Below are 22933 nucleotides of genomic sequence, written 5' to 3' on the forward strand. Positions count from 1 at the left end.
CTATTTACACTGAAGGATAAAATGGCAAGATGTTGCTCCAACTGAGAACTAAGGTGAAGTTCTCAAACTTCTAGAGCTACCACATCAGATGGCTTAGCCATTACCATAGCTAGTTAGCTTAACAACAAAAAAAATTTAATAATGACATTCAGGAACAGGAGGAGACAGTCTCTTTGATTTTAGGAGAGGGACAGCTACTTTGTTATAAACGAAGCTCAAGGCCATTTTACCAGCTTCTCCAGGGTCATCCTCATGTAACATAACAGCACTGAGAGTTAGGTCCTCTGTGACACCATGGGTCTCTGTGTTTGCGAAGAGCCCTGAACGCTGTCCTGAGAAGGCAGTGGTCCAATTACTGTCATCCAGGTTAGTCACCTTGTAAAAAAGGAAGATACAGAAAAGAATAGAGCTGTTGCCATTGAGTGAATAAAGACATTAAGACTGTAAAATTTTTTAAATCTTATGTATGTTTTTCATTTTCAAGAGATAGCCATAGGAGATATTTTATTAAGAAAATTGGGGTTTTTTTGTTTTCTTCTTTGTACTACTCCATACTTTAAAAATATTTTGTAATATTTAAGCTGATATTAATAGGTAAATAAGAAAGTCCTACCACTCTAAGTTCATATCAACTTTTCTCTTTGGGGAAATTGTACTGGAAAAATAACCCAGTTTCTTTCTTTCTCTCTTCCTTCTTCTCATTTTCTTTTTTTTGTTGTTGTTGTTGTTTATTTGTTTGTTTTTTACAGGGACAGAGAGAGAGTCAGAGGGATAGACAGGGACAGACAGACAGGAACGGAGAGAGATGAGAAGCATCAATCATCAATTTTTCATTGCGAGACCTTAGTTGTTCATTGATTGCTTTCTCATATGTGCCTTGACCGCGGGCCTTCAGCAGACCAAGTAACCCCTTGCTCGAGCCAGCGACCTTGGGTCCAAGCTGGTGAGCTTTTGTTCAAACCAGATGAGCCCGCACTCAAGCTGGCGACCTCGGGGTCTCAAACCTGGGTCCTCTGCATCCCAGTCCGACACTCTATCCACTGCGCCACCACCTGGTCAGGCTCTTTTTCTTTAGCGAGAGAAAGAGAGAGGCGGCACCTTGGTTGTTCATTGATTGCTTTCTCATATGTGCCTTGACTGGGAGGGTTACAGCAGAACCAGTGACCCCTTGCTCAAGCCAGCACCCTTGGATTTAAGCTAGCAACCTTGGGCTTCAAGCCAGTGACCTCTGGGCTCCAGCTAGCAAACATGGGGTCATGTCTAGGATTCCATGCTCAAGCCAGCGACCCAACACTCAAGCTGGTGAGCCCACATTCAAGCTGGTAACCTTGGGTTTTGTACCTGGGTCCTCTGCATCCCAAGCCAATGCTCTATCCATTGTGCCACCACACGCTCAGGTAATGACCCAGTTTCTTCAACAGACGAATGGTAATTTAAAATAAGGATGAGGGAGAAACTTAAGACATATTATGCAAATGCAAACTGTTGACTTTGTTTGGTTCCTGATTTGAACTAACCAACTTAAAAAAACTTGACACACTAAGAAACTGTGAATACTCAATGAAATATATAAGAAATATAAAGTGAATGTGTGAAATCATAATGGAATTAGTGCAGAGCATCGCCCCCTGGTGGGCATGCTGGGTGGATCCCGGTCTGGCGCATGCGGGAGTCTATCTGTGGCGCCCTGCTCCTCACTTTGGAATGAATGAATGAATGAGTAAATAAATAAGTAAATAAAAATTTAAAAAGTAGTATCTGTGAAGCACAAAACAAGGTATGTCTATATTGTGCTTATGTCACAGAAAGCATTCCTAGGTCTCAAAGGTATGTACAGAAGTATTTATGGATAAAATAGTTATGAAATCGGAGGGATATAAAGTAATATGAGGGAAACAGACCAAACAAGATCAGCCATATGTTGGTAACTGTTGAGACTGACGAAAGATCACATAGCGGCTTATGCCACTATTATGTTTTTGGACATATTTAAAAATTTTCATAATAAAATGTTTAAAGAGTCACCTTTATTTAAAATCCAGGCATGAGCAACAACAAAAATGTATCTTTAAATCAGTCTCCCAAAACAGAAGACAAGATGGCGATGGAGAAGGTGAACTTACCAACTTCCACCTCCCAGAACCAAAGTGGATTACAAACTAATTTTAAGAACCATCATCTGGAAAAACCAACTTTGGGCTAAACTAGGAGGACTCTTCAACCAAGGAACACTGAAGAAGACACACTGAGACTGGTAAATCAGTCTCCCAAGGGAGAAAATGCTAAAGATGGGTGCTGGAACCCTATATATTCATGATTATTCATGATAATAACTGTGGGCTAAAGAGAACCTAGCTCCAGCTATCAGAGACTGATTAATAGTTCAATCCCTTCTGGGTACTTATCCTTAATTAGTATAGGAATCTTACACAGCACTGACATTTTGCATTCAGAAAAAGACTTCGCTCTGCAATCAAATCTTGGTATGTAAACATGGAAAACTAATTTAGCAATTTTGCTTTCTTCAGGGTAACCAACATATCCAAAACCACTACTCACAGCAATATGAAAATTGGCAAAACAAATCAAGAAAATACATTGATGCCTGACCAGATGGTGGCGCAGCGGATAGAGTGTAGGACTGGGATACGGAGGACCCAGGTTTGAAACCCCAAGGTCGCCGGCTTGAGCATGGGCTCATCTGGTTTGAGCAAGGCTCACCAGCTTGAGCCCAAGGTCATTGGCTTGAGCAAGGGGTCACTCGGTCTGCTGTAGCCCCCTACAAGGTACATATGAGAAAGCAATCAATGAACAACTAAGGTGCCGCAACAAAGAATTAATGCTTCTCATCTCTCTCCCTTCCTGTTTGTCTGTCCCCATCTGTTCCTCTTTCTGTTTCTATCACAAAAAAAGAAAGAAAATCATTGACTTCACAGTAATTCCTATACATTTTATAATAATCAGTACACACTTATTCTAGCCTTGCCTTTAAGAGAGTAACAATTTTACTATTAATCTTGCAGTAAATAATAAAATTCATCTTTTGCTTAAAATCCAGAGGCAGTCAATTCACTCATGTGTTTAAGTACAAGATAAATCTTGCCAAAATAAACAAGTTCTGTAAGCAGAGTAAAAAAAATGATCAAATCATTGACACATTCTGTAAATCTATAAGACAATAATAAATATTTTAAAGATCGAGTTAATCTTTTAAAACAAAGAGCAGTTTTTTCTTGTTTGTTTTTTAGTTTGTTTGTTGTTGTTTTTTTGTGGCAAAGACAGAGTCAGAGAGAGGGACAGATAGGACAGACAGGAAGGGAGAGAGATGAGAAACATCAATTCTTCATTGCGGTTCCTTAGTTGTTCATTGATTGATTTCTCATATGTGCCTTGACCGGAGGGCTATAGCAGACCGAGTGACCCTTTGCTCGAGCCAGCGACCTTGGGCTCAAGCTAGTGAGCCTTGCTCAAACCCGATGAGCCCACTCAAGCTGGCGACCTCAGGGTCTCAAATCTAGTGGGGTCTTCAACCGGGGTCCTCTGCATCCCAGTCTGGTGCTCTATCCACTGCGCCACCGCCTGGTCAGGCCAAAGAGCGGTTTAACATACAACACTGCTCTTCAGAAAACACCAAGTTTAGATCATTTCAAGCACATGTAAAAATCTATGCATTTTGGGCCCTGGCTGGTTGGCTCAATGGTAGAGTGTCGGCCTGGCATGCGGAAGTCCCGGGTTCGATTCCCAGCCAGGGCACAAAGGAGAAGTGCCCATCTGCTTCTCCACCCCTCCCCCTCTCCTTCTTCTCTGTCTCTCTCTTCCCCTCCCCCAGCCAAGGCTCCATTGGAGCAAAGATGGCCCAGGTGCTGGGGATGGCTCCATGGCCTCTGCCTCAGGCGCTAGAATGGCTCTGGTCACAACAGAGCGACGCCCCAGATGGGCAGAGCATTGCCCCCTGGTGGGCGTGCCAGGTGGATCCTGGCCGGGTACATGCAGGAGTCTATCTGACTGCCTCCCCGTTTCCAGCTTCAGAAAAATAAAAAATAAAATAAAATAAAAAATCTAGCCCTGGCCAGTTGGCTCAGCGGTAGAGCGTCGGCCTGGCGTGCGGGGGACCCGGGTTCGATTCCCAGCCAGGGCACATAGGAGAAGTGCCCATTTGCTTCTCCACCCCCCCTCCTTCCTCTCTGTCTCTCTCTTCCCCTCCCGCAGCCAAGGCTCCATTGGAGCAAAGATGGCCCGGGCGCTGGGGATGGCTCCTTGGCCTCTGCCCCAGGCGCTAGAGTGGCTCTGGTCGCAGTAGAGCAACACCCCGGAGGGGCAGAGCATCGCCCCCTGGTGGGCAGAGCGTTGCCCCTGGTGGGCGTGCTGGGTGGATCCTGGTCGGGCGCATGCGGGAGTCTGTCTGACTGTCTCTCCCCGTTGCCAGCTTCAGAAAAATACAAAAAAAAATAAAAATAAAAATAAATAAAAAATAAAAAAATAAAAAATCTAAGCATTTTAATAAGCACCGAGCCAAATATAGAAGAATTATTTTTATCTTATTTTTGGAACTAAATGTGCCTCCTAAATACTATTCTAACAAAACTCTTCTCAGTGAGATACAATTCTTTCTTTTTCTATAGTACTTTAAACACCTAGGTCAAATCATTCTACATCACAGTTTATATGACATTGCTTCTGGTATTTTAAATACTGTATCATAGTGATTCCTAAAGAGCATCATAACGTACTTTTGTAAAACGGAGAAAATTTCAGCCCTATTTTAATACTACATACCATAGACAGATTTCCCAAAAACCCTGAAGACTGTGTAAACCTGGGAGATCTCCCTCCTGTTCCAAGAATGCAGGAAACGTCTGGCTGCCTTAGTAAGCTTCGGTTTGGTGGAGTAACTACAAACAAGATGTTAATAAAATGAATCCCGAGTGCATAAGCACTGATCATGAAAGAACAAGCAAAAATAAATAAAGAACAAATAAATTTGTTTTCAACTACTTCGATTACAACCAAATAAATACTTCACATATTAATATTTCCATAATATGAAGATTTAAACTTATTTTGGTACTACTGAGTGCATCAAGAAAAATTTTACTGCAGAGATGCTTTCATTATAACATAACTGAGCAGTGAAAAATTACATCATTGAGTCAGTGGATTCTTCATATTCTAATTTTATAAAATAGCACACTGGGGAGGTAGTATAGTGAGGGCATGGGCTTTGGAGTAAGCAACTCATTATTTGCTTTCTGGTCCCATTACTTTACTTACATACTTCTTTGGCTATATTATCAGCATTCATAAATTTCTCCAAGTCTCACTTTCAGTTTTGGCAAAACAGAGATAATACCATCGTAGTTACTGTATATTTACATAAAGCACAGAATTCAACTGCAATCATTATTATTTGTTCTTAATTATTGATATTGCAATCAAATATTATTATGTGTATTATAAGTGTTAGCTATTACTACTATTATTAAATGCTTTAAGGCCCTGGCCAGTGGCTCGGTGGACATAGAGTGTTGGTCCAATGTATGGATGTCCTGGGTTCAATTCCCGGTCAGGGTATACAGAAGAAGCAACCATCTACTTCCCTCCTCTTTCCCTCGTCTCCCCCCACTCCCGCCCCACCCCACGCAATCCGTGGCTTGATTGGTTCGAATGTTGGGCCCCTGGTGCTCAGGATAGCTTTGTTCGTTCCAGTGTCAGCCTCAGGTGCTAATAGCTCAGTACTCCAGCATCAGCTCCAGATGGGGTTGCTGGGTGGATCCCAGTCCAGAGGGATGGGGGAGTCTGCCTCACTATCTCCCCTCCTCTCACCTTAAAAAAAAAAAAAAAGCTTTAAAAGCAAAAAGTCTTACAAGGTGGTCGAAATGAGCTGGGAGTTCGAGGGGTAACCTGATTTCTTGGTGTGATATTAGCAAAAATTTCATCTTGGGATGGTCGAACTGCAGGAAGTTAAGAAATTTTCTGTGTAGAAAAGACACTATTAAGTTAGAATTACCGTATTTATACTATACAAAATATATAAATATCTTTTTCAAGGACAAGATATTTTATGTTTATTTTTTCTATGCAAATTAATAATTTTCTCTACCATTCAAGTTCTCAGATATCAGTATTAGATTACTACACATTGATCTAAGAGTTCTTAGTCACATTTCAAATAAAAAAAGGATATGGAATCTCAGCAGAAGCTAACCACAATATGATAGCAGTATAATGCACTGTCCTTATTTTCAGGGAGATAAATCTTAATCTCATTGAATTTCAGCTTATTTACCAAATAACATATCTGAGGAGTCAAAAACACACACAAAAAACCCTAGTGTCTGTAGCATGTATTATAGCTAGTGTTCAATACCTCTCATAAAAAGAAAATGCTATAATCCTATTTCCAAACATGCTAAAATTTTTATGCTGCTTAAAATGCAAAGGATACAGAAAACTCTTTTTTGAGCACTCTGTTTCCGTGCAGTCCGTGTCACCTCTGCCTCCCGGATCACAGGGGATGACATGTCTCCAAAGCCACTCCTAAAATAGCACAATCAAACTCATGAATGAAATGAGAATGTAGCACTTGCAAAGAACTATATCATCATTACTGAAGCAAAGGACCCAAGTCAGTCAAGGTACAAATCATCTCAGCAGCCATGTCTTCGCTCTTCTTGTTAACAATGCCCTTCCAGCTCCAAATCTTGCTTATCCCTCAGAGTTCTGTTTAAATTTTACCTGCACAGACTTCTTTAACACCTAGTACTTAGTATATTTTCTCTTTTGCAATTATTTCAACACTTGGTACTTTATTATAACACTTTTAGATAATCGCTTCATGAAGGTAAATTTTTCCTCTATTGTATTGAGTTCTCTAAAATTGCAGGAGCTATCTCTTAAAAGGATTTTTTGTAGTTTCCAAAATTCTTCAAACCATGGGTATCTGCTGTTTGATCTGGTAAGATGGGAGGCTAAGTCAAAGAGTTGTAGTACACAAAGGGTGTCTCCTGTCTCAGCACTACTACAATGTTCCAGCTGTGTGATTCTCAGCTCAAGGTCTAGAAAATAAATTGTGTGAATTAAGAGACCTGTATTTTAAGAGAAGAATCTAATGTGCTTTTCCTCCACTTAAAACGTTCAGATAACCACCTCTGGCCTACAGAATCAAGTCCAAATTTCCTCCCATGTTTTTACAATCTGTCCCTAGCTTACTAATTCGGCTTTATATTCAGCCACAAACATCACTCCCATACAAACATATGCACGTGCCATTTTGATGCACAAAGCATGCACATTCATATCCATACACATGTTTCTTTTACAACGGCGGACTATTGCCTTCTTGGTCCACCTGGTGAACACTTTCTTACTCATCAAACAGCCTCCCTGAGTCTGGAGACTCAGGAATCCAGGTTGGCAATTTGGTTCTTCCATTCATTAGCTTTCTAACTTTGACCAGGTTCCTTAACCTCTTTTAGTCCCAGTGTTATCTATGAAAAGAGTATCATAGCCTCTATCCTCACAGGACTGTTACAAAAAATTAGCTTACAATATATTTGTAGTATTTGAGGCACTCAATCTTAGCTACTATTATTATCACTCCAAAGACAGACTAGAAAGTTACCTCCATTGAGAGGTTTTCCCGATACCTCTCCTGACAGGGAGGCTTAACTGCTTCATTTATTCCCCAGAGAGAAGTACAAAACTGCCTATACTTCTTGTTTGTCTCCTACTATATGACGAATTCTCCGCGGCCAAGAACTTTGAATAACTCATCTTGGTCGCAGGCGGTTAGCACATGTCAGGGTCAGAGGAAAATTTAATTCAATAACTATCTGTCCGTAACTTTTAGTCAGAAAGTCTGAGATGAGATTCCTAGCTCCGTCATTGACTGGCTTTGCGATCTCGGGCCGGTCAGTCGGCATCTCGCGTGCAGGGCCACCTCCTACCCCGCCCACCCCTGGAGCGAAAACTGCTCCGCAAAGGCGCAGAACAGATGGCAGAGCCGCCGTGGGGACGCAGGGAATTATCTTTATCTGTATTCCTCTCCCACCCAAGCGGTCTTTCGTTCATCAGCTGCAGTCTCGCAGCCCGGGAGACTCCTAGGGTCAGCACTCGGGCTCTCGGAAGCTTCCTCTGGGAGTCGAGTTCTACCTGGTGCGTTTCGCCAACAAGCATGAGCGACAAGCCTCCTAGATTAGCACTCACCACCACAACTGACCTGTCCATGGGTACAGCCTTTTCCACCGAGAATCTTGTTAATTTGGTCTCAGTTCAGCTACTGCGTTTCAGCCTTCCCGCTCTCCAGAAGCAAACCCTTCGACCCGGAAGAATATTCTCGTTTTGTCGCCGTGGAGAAAAGAGGTGTGGGGAGAACAACTTTGTCAACGAAGGCAGGGGCAACTTCCGCCTACAGGCTCGGGTCCTATCTGCGCAGGCGCGAAGGTGATCCAGTGTGGAACAGCGCAAGGTTTGTCGGGAAGGGGGCGGAGCCTAACAGGGTTTAGCGGTGTTACGCGGTCGCCGCTTTGCGGGCCTGTTATTTGTGAGCGTGGTCTGGGCGCCGGGTTATCCTACTGGGAAGCTTGATGTATACTGACAGTTTCCGGGAAAAAAAAAATAACTAAAGTAATTTTCTGGTATTCCATGTGAAAAAGAGCCTGGAGTTGAGTTTCAGACACGCTGTCTCTGCCTTACACCTCGAGGGTTCGTGTCTCTCACTTTACTCACTTTGATTGAATTGTTGTAAACCCTCTACAGTTTTTGAAATTGGTTGCCAGAATGGCTGTTATTTACTCAGCATGTTTCCCTATTAAGGAGAAACCAATCACCTGCCTTAAAAAGCATAAAAGGTGATGATGGTATTGCCTCTATTTCAAAGTGACCCTGAAGGAATCAGTCGAAGTTTTGTCCCAGGCACTTACATCATGCTCTAATTCTGGGAAATTCGTTCCCTGAAGGACCTCTTCATACTTTATTCCCGCTGAGACAATGTGGTATTTTTTGGGAGGAATGTGGCTTTGGGTGCCATGTAGCAGGATTCAACCCCCTGCAACCAAAGATTTCTCATCTGTGGGATGGAGATAACGTCTTTATCTTAGAGTTCTTGTGAGGATTAAAAACAAGAAGTTGCCTGACCAGGCGGTGGCACAGTGGATAGAGCATCGGACTGGGATGCAGAGGACCTGGGTTCGAGACCCCGAGGTCGCCATCTTGAGCGCAGGCTCATCTGGTTAGAGCAAAAGCTCACCAGCTTGGACCCAAGGACGCTGGCTCAAGCAAGGGGTTATGCAGTCTGCTATAGCCCCACGGTCAAGGCACATATGAGAAAGCATTCAATGAACAACTAAAGTGTCGCAATGCGCAACGAAAAACTAACGATTGATGCTTCTCATCTCTCCGTTCCTGTCTGTCTGTCCCTATCTCTCTCACTGACTCTCTGTCTCTGTAAAAAAATAAAATAAATAAATAATAATCTTTAAAAAAAAAAACAAAAAACGAGAAGTTGGCCCTGGCTGGGTAATTCACTTGGTTAGAGCATGGTCCCCACCTGCAGAGAGAGGTTTTGGATGGGATCCCAGGTCAGGGCACATACAAGAATTAACCAGTGATGGTGTGAGTGAGAGGAGAACAACAAATTGATATTTATATTTTTTAAGTGAAAAAGACAGGAAGAGAGAGAGATGAGAAGCATCAACTGGTAGTGTGTCACTTTAGTTGTTCATTGATTGCTTCTCATATGTGCCTTGAGCCGAGGGACTCCAACTGAGCCAGTGACCCAGTTGCTCAAGGCAGTGATCTTTTGGATCAAGCTAGTGACCATGGGATCTATGCCATGCTCAAGCCAGTGACCCAGCGCTCAAGTATAATGAGCCCACGTTCAAGCCCCATACCTCCCGATTTCAAACCTGGGACCCCACTGCAGAGGTGGATTTAAGGGTGGGCACACCGGGTGCACGCCCTGGGCCCTGACCTCTGAAGGGCCCCGCAAAACCCCAACTTTACACTTTTTTTCTAATGTAAGGGGCCCAATATTTTCTTCTGTGCCCGAGGCCTCAACTAACCTTAATCCACCTCTTCCTCAGTGTCTCAAGTCTAAACTCTATCCCAGGGGTACCCAAACTTTTTCACAGGAGGCCAGTTCACTGTCCCTCAGATCGTTGGAGGGCCGGACTATAAAAAAAATCCCTATGCACACTGCACAAATCTTATTTTAAAGTAAAAAAACAAAACGGGAACAAATACAATATTTAAAATAAAGAACAAGTAAATTTAAATCAACAAACTGACCAGTATTTCAATGGGAACTATGGGCCTGCTTTTGGCTAATGAGATGGTCAATGTCCAGTTCCATATTTGTCAATGCTAGCCGTAACAAGTGATATGACGTGCTTCCAGAGACGTGACACGTGCGTCCTGCGTCACCAGAAGTAGTACTGTACGTGAGCGACACCGTGCTTTGCTGCACCACCACATACAGTGCTCCTCTCGCTGACCATCAATGAAAGAGGTGCCCCTTCTGGAAGTGCTGTGGTGGCCAGATAAATGGCCTCAGGGGGCCGCATGCGACCCGCAGGCCATTGTTTGGGGACCCCTGCTCTATCCACTGAGCCGCCACTGGTCAGGCACAAATTGATCTTTCTCTGTCTCTCTTCCTTTCTCGCTCTCTAAAAATTAATCAATAAAAAAAGAAGAAAAAACTGAGATGTCAAATGTACACAGCACATAGTCATCATTGAAATGGCAATTTTCTCATCCTTCAGTAACTTACTTGGCCAGTCCCATCCTGGTGCTCTCTCATTCTTCCCATCTCCTAATTTTCCTGTAGAAAAGAGCACTTATTTTCTTATGGGAAGTGAATTGTGATCCTAATGATTTTTTTTCAGTGCCAGAACAAGTTTATTCAAAGTGTGAGCAGTGGTTCAGGATCTTGTCATGCATTTCCCGGCAACTGAATTCCAGTGTAATTTATTCACACAAAGTTCTTGAAGTGACTGGCCATAAGGCACACAATAAAAAGGAAAAGCACTTTTGGGCAAAAGATTAGCCCAATGTTCAGTTCATATGCAAAGAGAGAACACTTGTTGAAAAGTGCCCCAGGGTTCATTTTTGACACAATCAGTAGACATCAATAGCATACTACCCTGAAATATTTCCGAATATAGTCATTTGATTTCTAAAAAAACTACTTGGAATAAACTCCTTGTTTGATGCATATGGTATACATTCTAGCTTTGTTTTTAGGGATTTTGGTTTCAGTGACAGAAACTCACTATAGCTAACTTATGAAAAGGGGATTTTACTGGAAGCTTACCAAGAGCTCACAGAATTGTTAAGAAGCTGGAAAAAAGGCTTATGAAAGAACAGCTGCTCAGGAACTAAAGTTCAGTAAGTAAGCAGCCATCCTCAAAATACTCAAACCTGAACTGTCTGATGGGGAGCACTACTTCCTCTCCTTCACCCTCAACAGCTGAGGAAATCAAACATCATTGTTTTTCTCCTCCCATCTTCCCCACTTTTTATTTTGAAAAATTTCAAAACTACAGAAAAGCTGTAAAAATAGTAAAATAGGTGTTAATATACTCTTTACCAATTGCTAACATTTCTGCACAATTGCCTTCTCTCTTTTTTGTTTGTGTTTTGCCTGAGACATTTGGAAGTTAGCTGCAGACATGTTGAAACTTCACCTCTAAGTATTTTAGAATGCATATCCTAAATCAAGAACAAAACATTTTTCTACCTAATACAATAATATAAACACTTAGAACATTTAACATTAACAGAATGCATATTTAAATTTCCCCATTGTCTCAATAATTCCCTCCTACCTTTATTTTTGAGAGAGAGAGAGAAAGAAAGAAGCATCAACTCATTACTTCTCTTAGTTGTGCACCCGCTGATTGCTTCTCATACGTGCCTTGACTAGGAATCAGAATAGCAATCTTGGTGCTCTGGGTTGATGCTCATCCACTGAACCACCACTGGTCAGGCTCAGTAATGTCTTTTTTTAAACAGCCTTCCTTCAATATGGGATCCAGTAAAGGATCCCATTTTTACAGACCAATTTTTACAGAATATTCCTTAATTTGGAATATTTTAAAAAACATTTGGGCCCTGGCTGGTGTTTTAGTGGATAGAGTGTCTACCCGGACACTCTGTGGACATCCTGGATTCAATTCCCAGTCAGGGCACACAGGAGAAGCAACCATCTGTTTCTGGCCCCCTTTTTCTTCCTTTTCTCTCTCTTCCCTGCCCACAGCCAGTGGCTCGGTTGGTCAGAGTGCATCAGCCTCATGCACTGAGAATAGCTTTGTTGATTTGAGCATCAGCCCCCAACAGGGGTTGCTGGGTGGGTGGATCCCATTCAGGGCTCATGTGGCAGTCTGCCTCACCGTCTCCCCTCCTCTCACCTAAAAAAAATTTATAGATATATAGATACAGATATAGACATATATGTATAGATATACATATTTGGAGGGACAGGGTGCAAGGATACTACATAGGTATTGTTGAGTATTTCTCATCTAATTACTTCAGGTGTCACATGAGGTCAGTTTCTCTCAGTCCCAAAATCGGCCTGACCTCTCTTCCCCCTCAGGAGGAAGCATCCTTTCACCTGGCGCTCCTTTTTAGCTGTTGTCTTTTCTCTGTCCTTCCTTTCTCAGCCAAACTTGTTTTATTTGCATTGTAAAAGTGGAAGACTCAGTCTTCAGGATCCGGTTTGCCTGTCTGACACTGGCATCGTGTTGCCAGTATCTCTACCTCATATTCCATATTCTAGCTATATTCAACTACAATTCCCCAAATGGTCTACAGGGTTTGCATGTTTGGGGGCAGGTAATATATAGGACATCTCTGTAGTTTTCTCTCAATTTTGCTGTGAACCTAAAACTGCTCTAAAAAATGAGATCATTAAAAAAAATCTGAACAAAGATCATAGCAAATGTTGATAGTCATTGTCTTTGGTGAGACTGCATGATTTTATGGTTATTGTCTAATTCACTGTGCCTTATTTTTTTCAAGGCAATTTATTTTCATAGCATGGTCCAATTGAAATGCAAACAGATATTTTAATAAGTTCATTAAGGATGCCAATGAGTCAGATATGAATCTAGTGAATTAAGTTATGGTAGATGCTTAAACATTTTTCTATGCCCCAAAGTTAGAATAATATTGCATATATATAGTTGTAGGGTACACTGCAGCATATATAAAACAAAAGGAAGTACTTATATTTTAACTCTTGTTCAGATTTGAGATTTTTTTTTAATATTTGGAGAGTTTTCTTCTTTGAGCTCAAAACATTGCAAACATATTATGCATATAATTTCATATTCTCTTTATCTAAAGAAATACAGTTGCAGAAAGTAATTTATTTTAGGTGATGGACTTGAACTAAATTGAACCACATGCCAAAAGTATAGCACATAACAATGAATCATGAATTGAACACAAACACCAGTTTTCCGCTGAGCTGTTAGCCAACAACAATGTGCAGTTTTACAACATGGCTTGGCTCAGGAGACAATATTGACTGGAAGTTGCCAGCTCAGTCTTAGAACTTGAACTTTCCAGGTTCAAATCTCAGTTCTGTAGTTTCTCAGCTATTTAACTATTCTAAACCTCATCTCTGAAAATAAAATATTCTCTTAGGGTAGTTATGAGGACTGAATATAAAAATAGCAATAAAGCAAAGTAGTCAAAAGCTCAGACTTGAGAGCTGGGTTGCCTGGGGTCTCGTCCCACCTCCACCACTTGCTAGCTATGTGACCTTGGGTGAAGAGGGTGCCTCAGTATTTTTGGGGGGAGGGTGTAACAATAGTACTAGGTTATAAGATTGTTATGAAGGTTTAGTCAGTTAATATGTGTATAGCCTAAGAAAATAGTACCAGGCATATAATATGCATGGCATAGTATACATGTTCAAAATGATCTTATTCTTACTCAAAATAATTATCAGTTCATCTTACAATATCAAACTTGAGAAATGGTGTTAGAGGCATTAGTAACATAGATTGAATTGAACCAATTCTAATCCTTTTTTCTGTGATGCTGCAATAAGAACAAAAGATTTTTTTCCTGTCTATATGAAGAGCTCACAATAATTAATATTTGATGTTGATAAATATAAATATGACTGCAAAGTCTTCTTTTGTTCCTCATACAGAGCAGTTCAGTGGATATAATACCAGAGAATCCTTTATTCAGCTATTTACAAGTATTTATTGTGTCTATGATGTACCAGACACTGTGCCTGAACCTGGGAAATACAGACTGAGGAAAAAGAAAATTTTCTCATAAAAATAAAAATCATGTAAACTTACCTATTCAGACATACTTAATCGATCATAACATGAAATACACATATATTTAAATCACTACTGTAGTTACCAGATAAAATTTAGCCATTATTTTCTTAAAACAGTCTTACTTCAAACCTATTATGAGGTAAAACTATTACATTTTGCAAATAGTTAATGGTGCTTGCTTGCTGATATTTTATTGTCGCCTGCACCCCCCTCCCGGCTTGATGTCAACCAGCTCTTTTTTATTTATTTTTAAAAAGATTTTATTTATTTATTTTAGAGACGAGGGAGAAAAAGGGAGAGAAATGGGGGAGGAGCAGGAAGCATCAACGCTCATATGTGCCTCAACCGGGCAAGCCCAGGGTTTTGAACCAGTGACCTCAGCATTCCAGGTTGATCCTTTATCCACTGTGCCTCCACAAGTCAGGCCTCTTCTATTCATTTTTAAAAATTGTTTGTAACATATAAATAACATAAAATTTACCATTTTAGCCATTTTAAGTGTGCAGTTCAGTGGTGTTAAATTTCATCACATTGTTGTACCAAGCAATCTTTTAGTCATATGACTATATATATTTTAGTCATGTTATACATCTAAACTATATATATTTTATATAGTTTTAGTGAGACATATGACATATGTAGTACAAAATCAACTCCACGTTTTTTTATTTAGTTTGGTTTTTGGATTTAGTTTAGATGTATTGGATCTTGGTAATCAAAATAAAATTCTGACACACACTTATGCATAAATAGCAGATGATATTGCAAAGTAGTTAGAATCAGTGATGTGAAGCAAAACAGAGCTTTAAATGTATTTTAGGGGGAATCTGCAAGATATGAGTTAGATCCAGATAGCTCAGGCAGCAAAAAAGATTTTAAAAATTGTTACATTTCATGAGGAAGAAGTTTATGAATCAGGGGAGGAAGAAAAATATTTAAGTGTGGAGTGTAAACTGTGTGTGCCCTCCAAGGTCTGGGTGTGTTATTTGGACTTCATGTATAGGAAAAAGCTCATGAAGGACTCAAGAAGGCACTAACATGATTCTAGGAAGAATGTAGTTGTGCTGATAACAGAAAAAAGCTATTGATTGAGTACATTGTCTTTTCAGACTGTACTTTTTTTGCAGGGTTGGGGAAAAAGAGGGAGGGGTGGTGGTGGTGGTGGTGGTGGCTGGTTTGAAGAAAAATGCCTTTCTTCAAGGTCAAATGGGATAAAAATTACATGTGGAGTCTGGCTGACACTTGTCTATTTTCCCAGTGAAATGTATTACAGTCGGTAGGATATTGGTCAGTTCACATTGGGTAAGTTATTTCACCTCTCTGCATTTGTTTCCTCTTCTGTAACACAGAGATAATAAGAGTACTGTACTCAAAAAGTTTGTACTGGCAATTAAATAATATTTATGCAGCAATTGTAGAGGTGGTACAGAGCACAAAGACTCTTTGGGTTGAATCCTGGCTCCCTCACTTACTCAATGGATCCTTGGACAAAATTGTCTTTACTTCTGTATAACAGAAATTATAGTGCCTGCCTCATAGATTTACTAGGAGGATTAAATGAGTTAATATATGTAAATCACTTCAAACAGTGTTTGGTATACAATAATCACCAGTAAACATTGACTAACATTATAATGCACCACATGTAGTAAATATTCAATATAAGTGTCTGCTTCTTTATTCAGCTCCAAAAAAAGCAGGGACCATATCTGTTCCGTTCACCTCTACCTTTTGTTACTTGGTAGGACTCACATTTTTCTTGAATGAGTGGGTCAGTTTCAGTCAGTACAATTGCATTCAATTTTTCTAAGAGTATTTTAGAAAGATTCTCTATATTTGTATAATCAGATTGAATTTATTTTTATTTACATTATGTTCTATCATATACAGATACTTTACAGTACTCTGCCAGTTCAAAAGATTTATCATCTTAATTTTCTGGTTCTTAAAAACAGGAAGAACCCTCAAATAATTCATTTACAGCTTCTCCCTCCATTCTTTCAAATTGTATTCAATTTGAAGAGGAAACCATAATGGTGAACTATAAACTTTGTAATTTCAAGTTACCCTTTTATTGATGGATTGTGATTTTAACATTGATGTCTGAAAGATTTTTAACATGAAGTCATATATTATTGCTTCATAGAATTCTAACAGTAAGGGATAGCTCAATATAGGTCTCATTGTGGCTTGTGCTTCCAGTGTCTTTAGCAGAGAGTTGTTAGTAACATTTACAAGGTAGTGCAGAATTTACTGACAAAAAGTTTGCCGGACAAATTAATTGCAATGACTTCTCTTTACAGACATCTCAGGCCTCATCAATAGTGGATATGATCTCAGGGGCAATTGAAAAATAAAACCATTATTCCCTGTTGACATAAGACATTCTTCAGCTAAACCACAAAACTATTATTACAGCTTGTGCATTTTACCTTGCTATTTTCATATACTTCTCTGCTTGGCTTAGAAATCCTGTAAATCAAACACACATTTGCATTTCTGAAGAATGATTTATTAGGTCTCTTGCTTTGTTCTGTTTTCTATAAATGGCACAATTTATACTGTTTAAAATTTATTATGAAAAGAAGGTGGCTAGCATGAACCTTACTCCATAAATTCAACTGGGTAAAAAAAGGCACGTTCAAATTTTTTATGTGACCTTAGTTCTGACTGAGCCCTCATGCTGCATGATTTGGTGGGTTGAAGGCAGGAAATTCAACCTCACACATCATAGGGGTTTTCTCTTATCTGAGATTTGCACAGAAATCCAGAGGGTACCTTATGCGGTGCTGAAAACACAGATGAAGACATTGAGTCTTCAGTCCACTTCACCTAATGCAGGTCATGTCCAGACCTCAGTATTATGGCTGAAGACGGGAGGCCCGTATGTGCTACTTGCATGCTGAGACAGGTGGAAGAGTGCTGAGACCAGCTCAGCAATGGGGGTGCACGAAAGGAAGGCGCTGCAGGACTTAAGAAAAACACACAAGACACAACATACAGAAAAGGTGGGTACAGGGGACTCCCAGCTTCTAGGACTGAGAGCCCAGATCTCTGCAGCCACATCATAATTGTTGCTCTCTTTGCTCATCAAGCAAATTAGCAGAGCCTGGGTCAAATTAGTCTACAATGGGTTCAAGTGCAGAGAAAGATGACCAACCGATAGAGGCATGTAGGAAAATGGCTGTAGGGATCAGCTGCTTCCTATAAACAATGATAGTAGGGCTTGGCAGAGCAGCATTCTGCCCTCACAGCACTTGGCGCTCCAAAGTCCACACCAAAGCCTTGTCTCAGGACAACAGTCTATCTAATTCCAGGCCATTTTCCTACAGAAGAGGGCAGGGAGGGGGAAGAATACAGGGAAAACAAACACACATCATTATCTGACTAAATTATAACATTTCATTTCATTTCATTTCATTCCATTTATGCCTTGACGGGGGGAGGTGCTCCAGCCACCCAGCGACCCCTTGCTCAAGCCAGCGACCTTCGGCTTGAAGCCTGCAACCCTGCACTCAAGCCAGCAACCTCGGGGTTTCAAATCGGGGACCTCAGTGTCCCAGGTCAACGGTCCATCCACTGCACCACCACTGGTTAGGCTAAATAATAACCTTTTAGAGAACAATGGAACAAATAATTAAAAATTTGAATGGATAATTATATATAGTTTTCTTTGTAAGTAAGTATCTTCTCACTAGAGGATCTATAAAAATGTATCCTTATGAGGATACAGCATGCATGATGCTATGAATCTATTATTTAACAACAACAAAGTTTTCAAGGAGTTATTTTGTTTTTTAATATTTTATTATTTTAAAAAAAGATTTTATTTATTGATTTTAGAGAGAGGATATATATAGAGAGATGGCGGGAGTGGGGGGGGGGGGCGGAGTAGTTGCTTCTTTTGCTGTGTGCCTTGACCAGGCAAGCCCAGGGCTTCAAACTGCTGACCTCAGCATTCTAGGTCGACGCTTTATCCACTATGCCAGTGGTCCTCAACCTTTTTTGGGCAACGGATGGGTTTAATGTCAGAAAATATTTTCACGGACAGGCCTTTAGGATGGGACAGATAAATGTATCACATGACTGAGACAAGCGTCAAGAGTGAGTCTTAGACAGATGTAACACAGGGAATCTGGTCATTTTTTAAAAATAAAACATCGTTCAGACTTAAATATAAATAAAACGGAAATAATGTAAGTTATGTATTCTTTCTCTGCAGACTGGTACCAAATGGCTCACGGACTGGTACTGGTCCACTGCCGGGGGGTTGGAGACCACTGCACTATGCCACCACTGGTCAGGTTCAAGGTATTATTTTAATGATTGAAAATGTAGTGTATTTATTTCATAAATCAAGAGCAAGAACTGACTTGTAAAATACTTTGAGTATTTTATGAGCTACAAACATATTTGCATGTAAGAGCAAACTATGCAGTTTCTATAAATAGAAGTAAATTTAAAAGCGTAAAATGATAGAATGTAAATATTGGCAGTAGAAGATAATGTTCAGAAAAAACTATGTCTGTCTTGAACATTGCCTTTGAAACTTGTTTGGAAGGTTGAGTCTACTGCAAAAGGGCATTAGGTGAATCTGTGCTTTAAAATCCACTCTGACTTCCTATTTGCAATTTTTAAATGATTGAGTTTAATTTAGGAAACTGCTTTCTATCCTAGGGAAGTCCTTCTGCTGCTTTGTCCTTCATCAGATCAACAGAAGATTTTTAGCTGTGTAAAAAGGTTGAATTTCAGGTAATAAAAGAAAGCTAAAGTCCTTCGCCTTTTTGAATAATTTTTTGTCTGATTTAAATATAAAGTTATAATAATGACTTAATGAATTAAAATATCTAAAATTTATTTTTGTGTAAAGATAACAATATTAGGGAAAAATAATTCAAAAGTCATCTATATGACTAATGCCAACACAGTAATTTCTAATTGTACATTACCCTCCCCATGTTTATATTTTACATAACATTCATATAGCTTTTAATATTTATATCTCAGAAACTTATTTACCTAGTTGCTACTGACAATGACCGTTCTCTGTAACTTTGTGCTCCTGTCTTTTCCCTCATCGGTGTATTTTTGCTTTTCTTCTATCTACCGAGATCTTCCTAACTTCCTCACCACTCCCCTCCTCTATGGCCAGGTTAACAAACTGGTATGTATCCTTTTGTTCCTTTTCCAGATTCATGTAACACACACACATGCAACGCAATTCTCTGTATTGTGCTTTGTTCACTTTCAGTACCTCACAGAAATCCCTCTAAGTCAGCCAATTTTCAACTGGTCATGCCTCAAGAATTTTTAAAACATACGCTGATTACCAGAGGGCAAGAGGGGTGGGGGAGGTAGAGGGGGGATAAGTGGTGATGGAGGGAAACTTGACTTGAGTTGCTGAACACACAATACAATATACTGATGATGTTTTATAGAATCGTACACCTAAAATCTATATAATTTTATTAATCAATGTAACCCTAATAACCTCAATTAAAAATATATAAAATTTAAAAACATACAAAATCTGACTATTTAATCAGGGGCACTGATCTCTTTTTCCTTAGATTGTCAAATAAATGACAACAGCCAACACAATAATAGCTGTCTGATGTGAATGCCTTGTCTTGAACCATAAATATATAGGCCTTATATTTACATTATCGGTCATAGAATAGAGTTCCATCTTATTGGTCACATCACATAATAAGATGGTGTCTGATTGGTTAATTCTTGGTGCCAGAAATCCTTATATATTTATATTTAAAAATACAGTTTTTACGCCAGTCGCATAATTTTATTTTGTGCATTTAATCCTTCCCACCCTAAAAGCCGGTCTGTGAAAATATTTTCTGACATTAAACTGATCCGTGGCCCAAAAAAGGTTGGGGACCACTGCTTTACAACATATAGGGATTTTCTTTAAAAGATACTTTTTTTGCTTATCCATGACACCACTGAATAAAAACATTCAATGTCTTTATTTATATATCCCTATTAAACTAGGCAACCAAACTGCAGACCCAATAGAGACTATTAAAATCCCATTGTAACTAAAGACACATATTAGAGCCTCATCCCTTTCCATCAGGGTATTTCATCCTTTATCTGGACTGTGGCATTTTGGATAGGATATGGAGCCATGGCCAATAAATACTTATACAAGTATAGGCACCTGTTATTTTAAGAAGTCATTTTGGAGCAAAAAGTGTAGGTAATTACTATTTTTTTTGTGTGTGTGTGAATCAATCAAAATTATACCTATTGTTTTTGTCAGATTGGGGAAAAAAATCTATTTTTTGGTTTGCCACAGAATTTTAGTATTTGGTTTATGTGTGCCACGAGATGAAAAAGGTTGAAAATTGGTGCTCTAAGTCAATCATTAAACATCAAACTCATTAATGGCTGCATAGTACTCTTCTATGAATCATAATTTATTCAACCTTTTTTTTTTTTTTGAAAGAAAGAAGAAGGGAGAGAGAGAAGCAACTTGTAGTTCACTCTAGTTGTTCATTGATTACTTCTCATATGTGCCCTGATTTGGGGGGGCTGCTCAGTCCAAGCTAGCAACCTTGGGCTTCAAACCAGTGACCTTTGGACGTAAGCCAGCAACCATGGGATCATATTGATGATCCCACACTCAAGCTGGCGACCCTGTGCTCAAGCCAACACCTTGAGGTTTTGAACCTTGGGACTTCAGCGGCCCAGGTCAATGCTATATCCACTGCGACACAATTGGTCAGGTTCAATCATTCTTTATTGATGATCATCCTATTTCTGCTTTTTCTTATGGTGTGTCAGTAAATAGTCTTGAGTATGTAACTTTTCATTTCTTTGGTCTCACTATTAGGTGTAGGGTAGCTGGGTCAACTATGCCTATTTTGAATTTTAATAGACATTAGCAGATAGCATTAAAAAATTTTGGTTTACCCAAAGGCACTACAATGCACATTTTCATCAGTAATACATGTATGGCTCTTTTCTTCCCCTCAAAGCTCCCTCCTGAAACTGTAGTGTTATATATATCTTTGCAATTTTTGGCCTATTGGGTTCTTTGATACTTTCTGGATCACTCTGTTGACTAGTTTGAGCATCTTTTTATGTTTATGGGTCATTTGGAATTGCTTTTCCCTGAACTCCTTAGAAATCTTTCATCCTTTTTTTATTATTTATTTTTTGCGAAAGAGACAGAGACAGAGGGACAGATAGGAACAGACAGACAGGAAGGGAGAGAGATGAGGAGCATCAATTCTTCATTGCACCTTAGTTATTCATTGATTGCTTTCTCATATGTGCCTTGACTCGGGGGATACAGCAGAACATGTGATCCCTTGCTTGAGCCAGCTACCTTGGGCTTCAAGACAGCGACCTTTGGGCTCAAACCAGTGACCATGGGGTCATGTCTCTGATCCCATGCTCAAGCTAGCGACCTGGCGCTCAAGCTGGCAAACCCACGCTCAAGCCAGATGACCCCACACTCAAGCTGGCAACCTCAGGGTTTCCAACATGAGTCCTCTGCAACCCAAGCTGATGCTCTATCCCAGCAGTTCTCAACCTGTGGGTCGCGACCCCGGTGGGGGTCGAACGACCAAAACACAGGGGTCGCCTAAAGCCATTGGAAATACATATTTTATTTAAAAATGTATTGTATAATAAATATGTATTTTCCGATGGCTTTAGGCGACCCCTGTGTTTTGGTCGTTCGACCCCCGTATTATATAATAAATATGTATTTTCTGATGGCTTTAGGCGACCCCTATTTTGGTCGTTCGACCCCCGTATTGTATAATAAATATGTATTTTCTGATGGCTTTAGGCGACCCCTGTGTTTTGGTTGTTTGACCCCCGCCGGGGTCGCAACCCACAGGTTGAGAACCGCTGCTCTATCCATTGTGCCACTGCCTGGTCAGGCTTTTCATGCCTTTTTTTCTTTTTTAGATTTTATTTATTGATTTTTGGAGAGAGGAAAGAGGAAAAGAGGGAGAGTAAGGAAGAGTAAGGAAGAGAGGGGAGAAACGGGAAGCATCTACTGGTGGTAGTTGCTTCCTGTATGTGCCTTGATGGGGCAAGCCCAGGGATTCAAACCGGTGATCCTCAGCATTCCAAGTCAACACTTTGTACACTGCACCCACAGGTTGGCTTCTTTCACCCATTTCTTGAAGGGATCATTTCTTTTCAGTTTCTGAGAACCATTTCTACTTTATATTAACCCTATTTTATTTGTTTTCCCAACTCTGACTTTGTAATATACTTTGCCAAACAAGTTTTAAATCTCTATCTTTAATTTTAGCAATTTAATTCATATAAAATAATTTTTAAAAAAGTTCTGAGTTTCTTGATTTGGCTAAGGTCTGCCCTATCTCTAGACTACACTTCCAGTCTCAGATTTGCTTCTAAGATTTTTGTTTTATTTATACCTTGTAATTTTTCAATTTATCTGCAATGTGTCAATGTGTTTTTTGTGATATAGGGATTGAACTTTTATTTTCTTCAGATGGATAGCTAGTTGTGCCAGCATCATTTACAAAATAATATTCTTTCTTATTGAAATATATTTTGTTATATAGTAACTGTTGTTACTGTTATCTGCTTCTGGACTCATTTTTACTCTATTGGTTAATGCC

General features: G+C 39.9%; 1 protein-coding gene across 1 annotated transcript in view; it reads right to left on the reverse strand.

Annotated features, from left to right (window-relative positions):
- NUP107 (nucleoporin 107) overlaps positions 1-8416 on the reverse strand; it is a 55349-nt gene extending 46933 nt beyond the window's left edge. The window contains exons 1-5 of the mRNA XM_066368700.1: positions 8219-8416; positions 6446-6537; positions 5865-5951; positions 4777-4892; positions 231-375 (exon numbers count right to left, since the gene is read on the reverse strand). Coding sequence (XP_066224797.1) covers positions 231-375; positions 4777-4892; positions 5865-5951; positions 6446-6537; positions 8219-8226 — 448 coding nt within the window. The 5' untranslated portion in view covers positions 8227-8416. The remainder of the gene's footprint in view (positions 1-230; positions 376-4776; positions 4893-5864; positions 5952-6445; positions 6538-8218) is intronic.
- Between the last annotated feature and the right edge of the window lie 14517 nt (positions 8417-22933).

The sequence above is a fragment of the Saccopteryx leptura genome, chromosome 2 (assembly GCF_036850995.1).
Source record: "Saccopteryx leptura isolate mSacLep1 chromosome 2, mSacLep1_pri_phased_curated, whole genome shotgun sequence".
NCBI classification, from domain to species: Eukaryota; Metazoa; Chordata; class Mammalia; order Chiroptera; family Emballonuridae; genus Saccopteryx; species Saccopteryx leptura.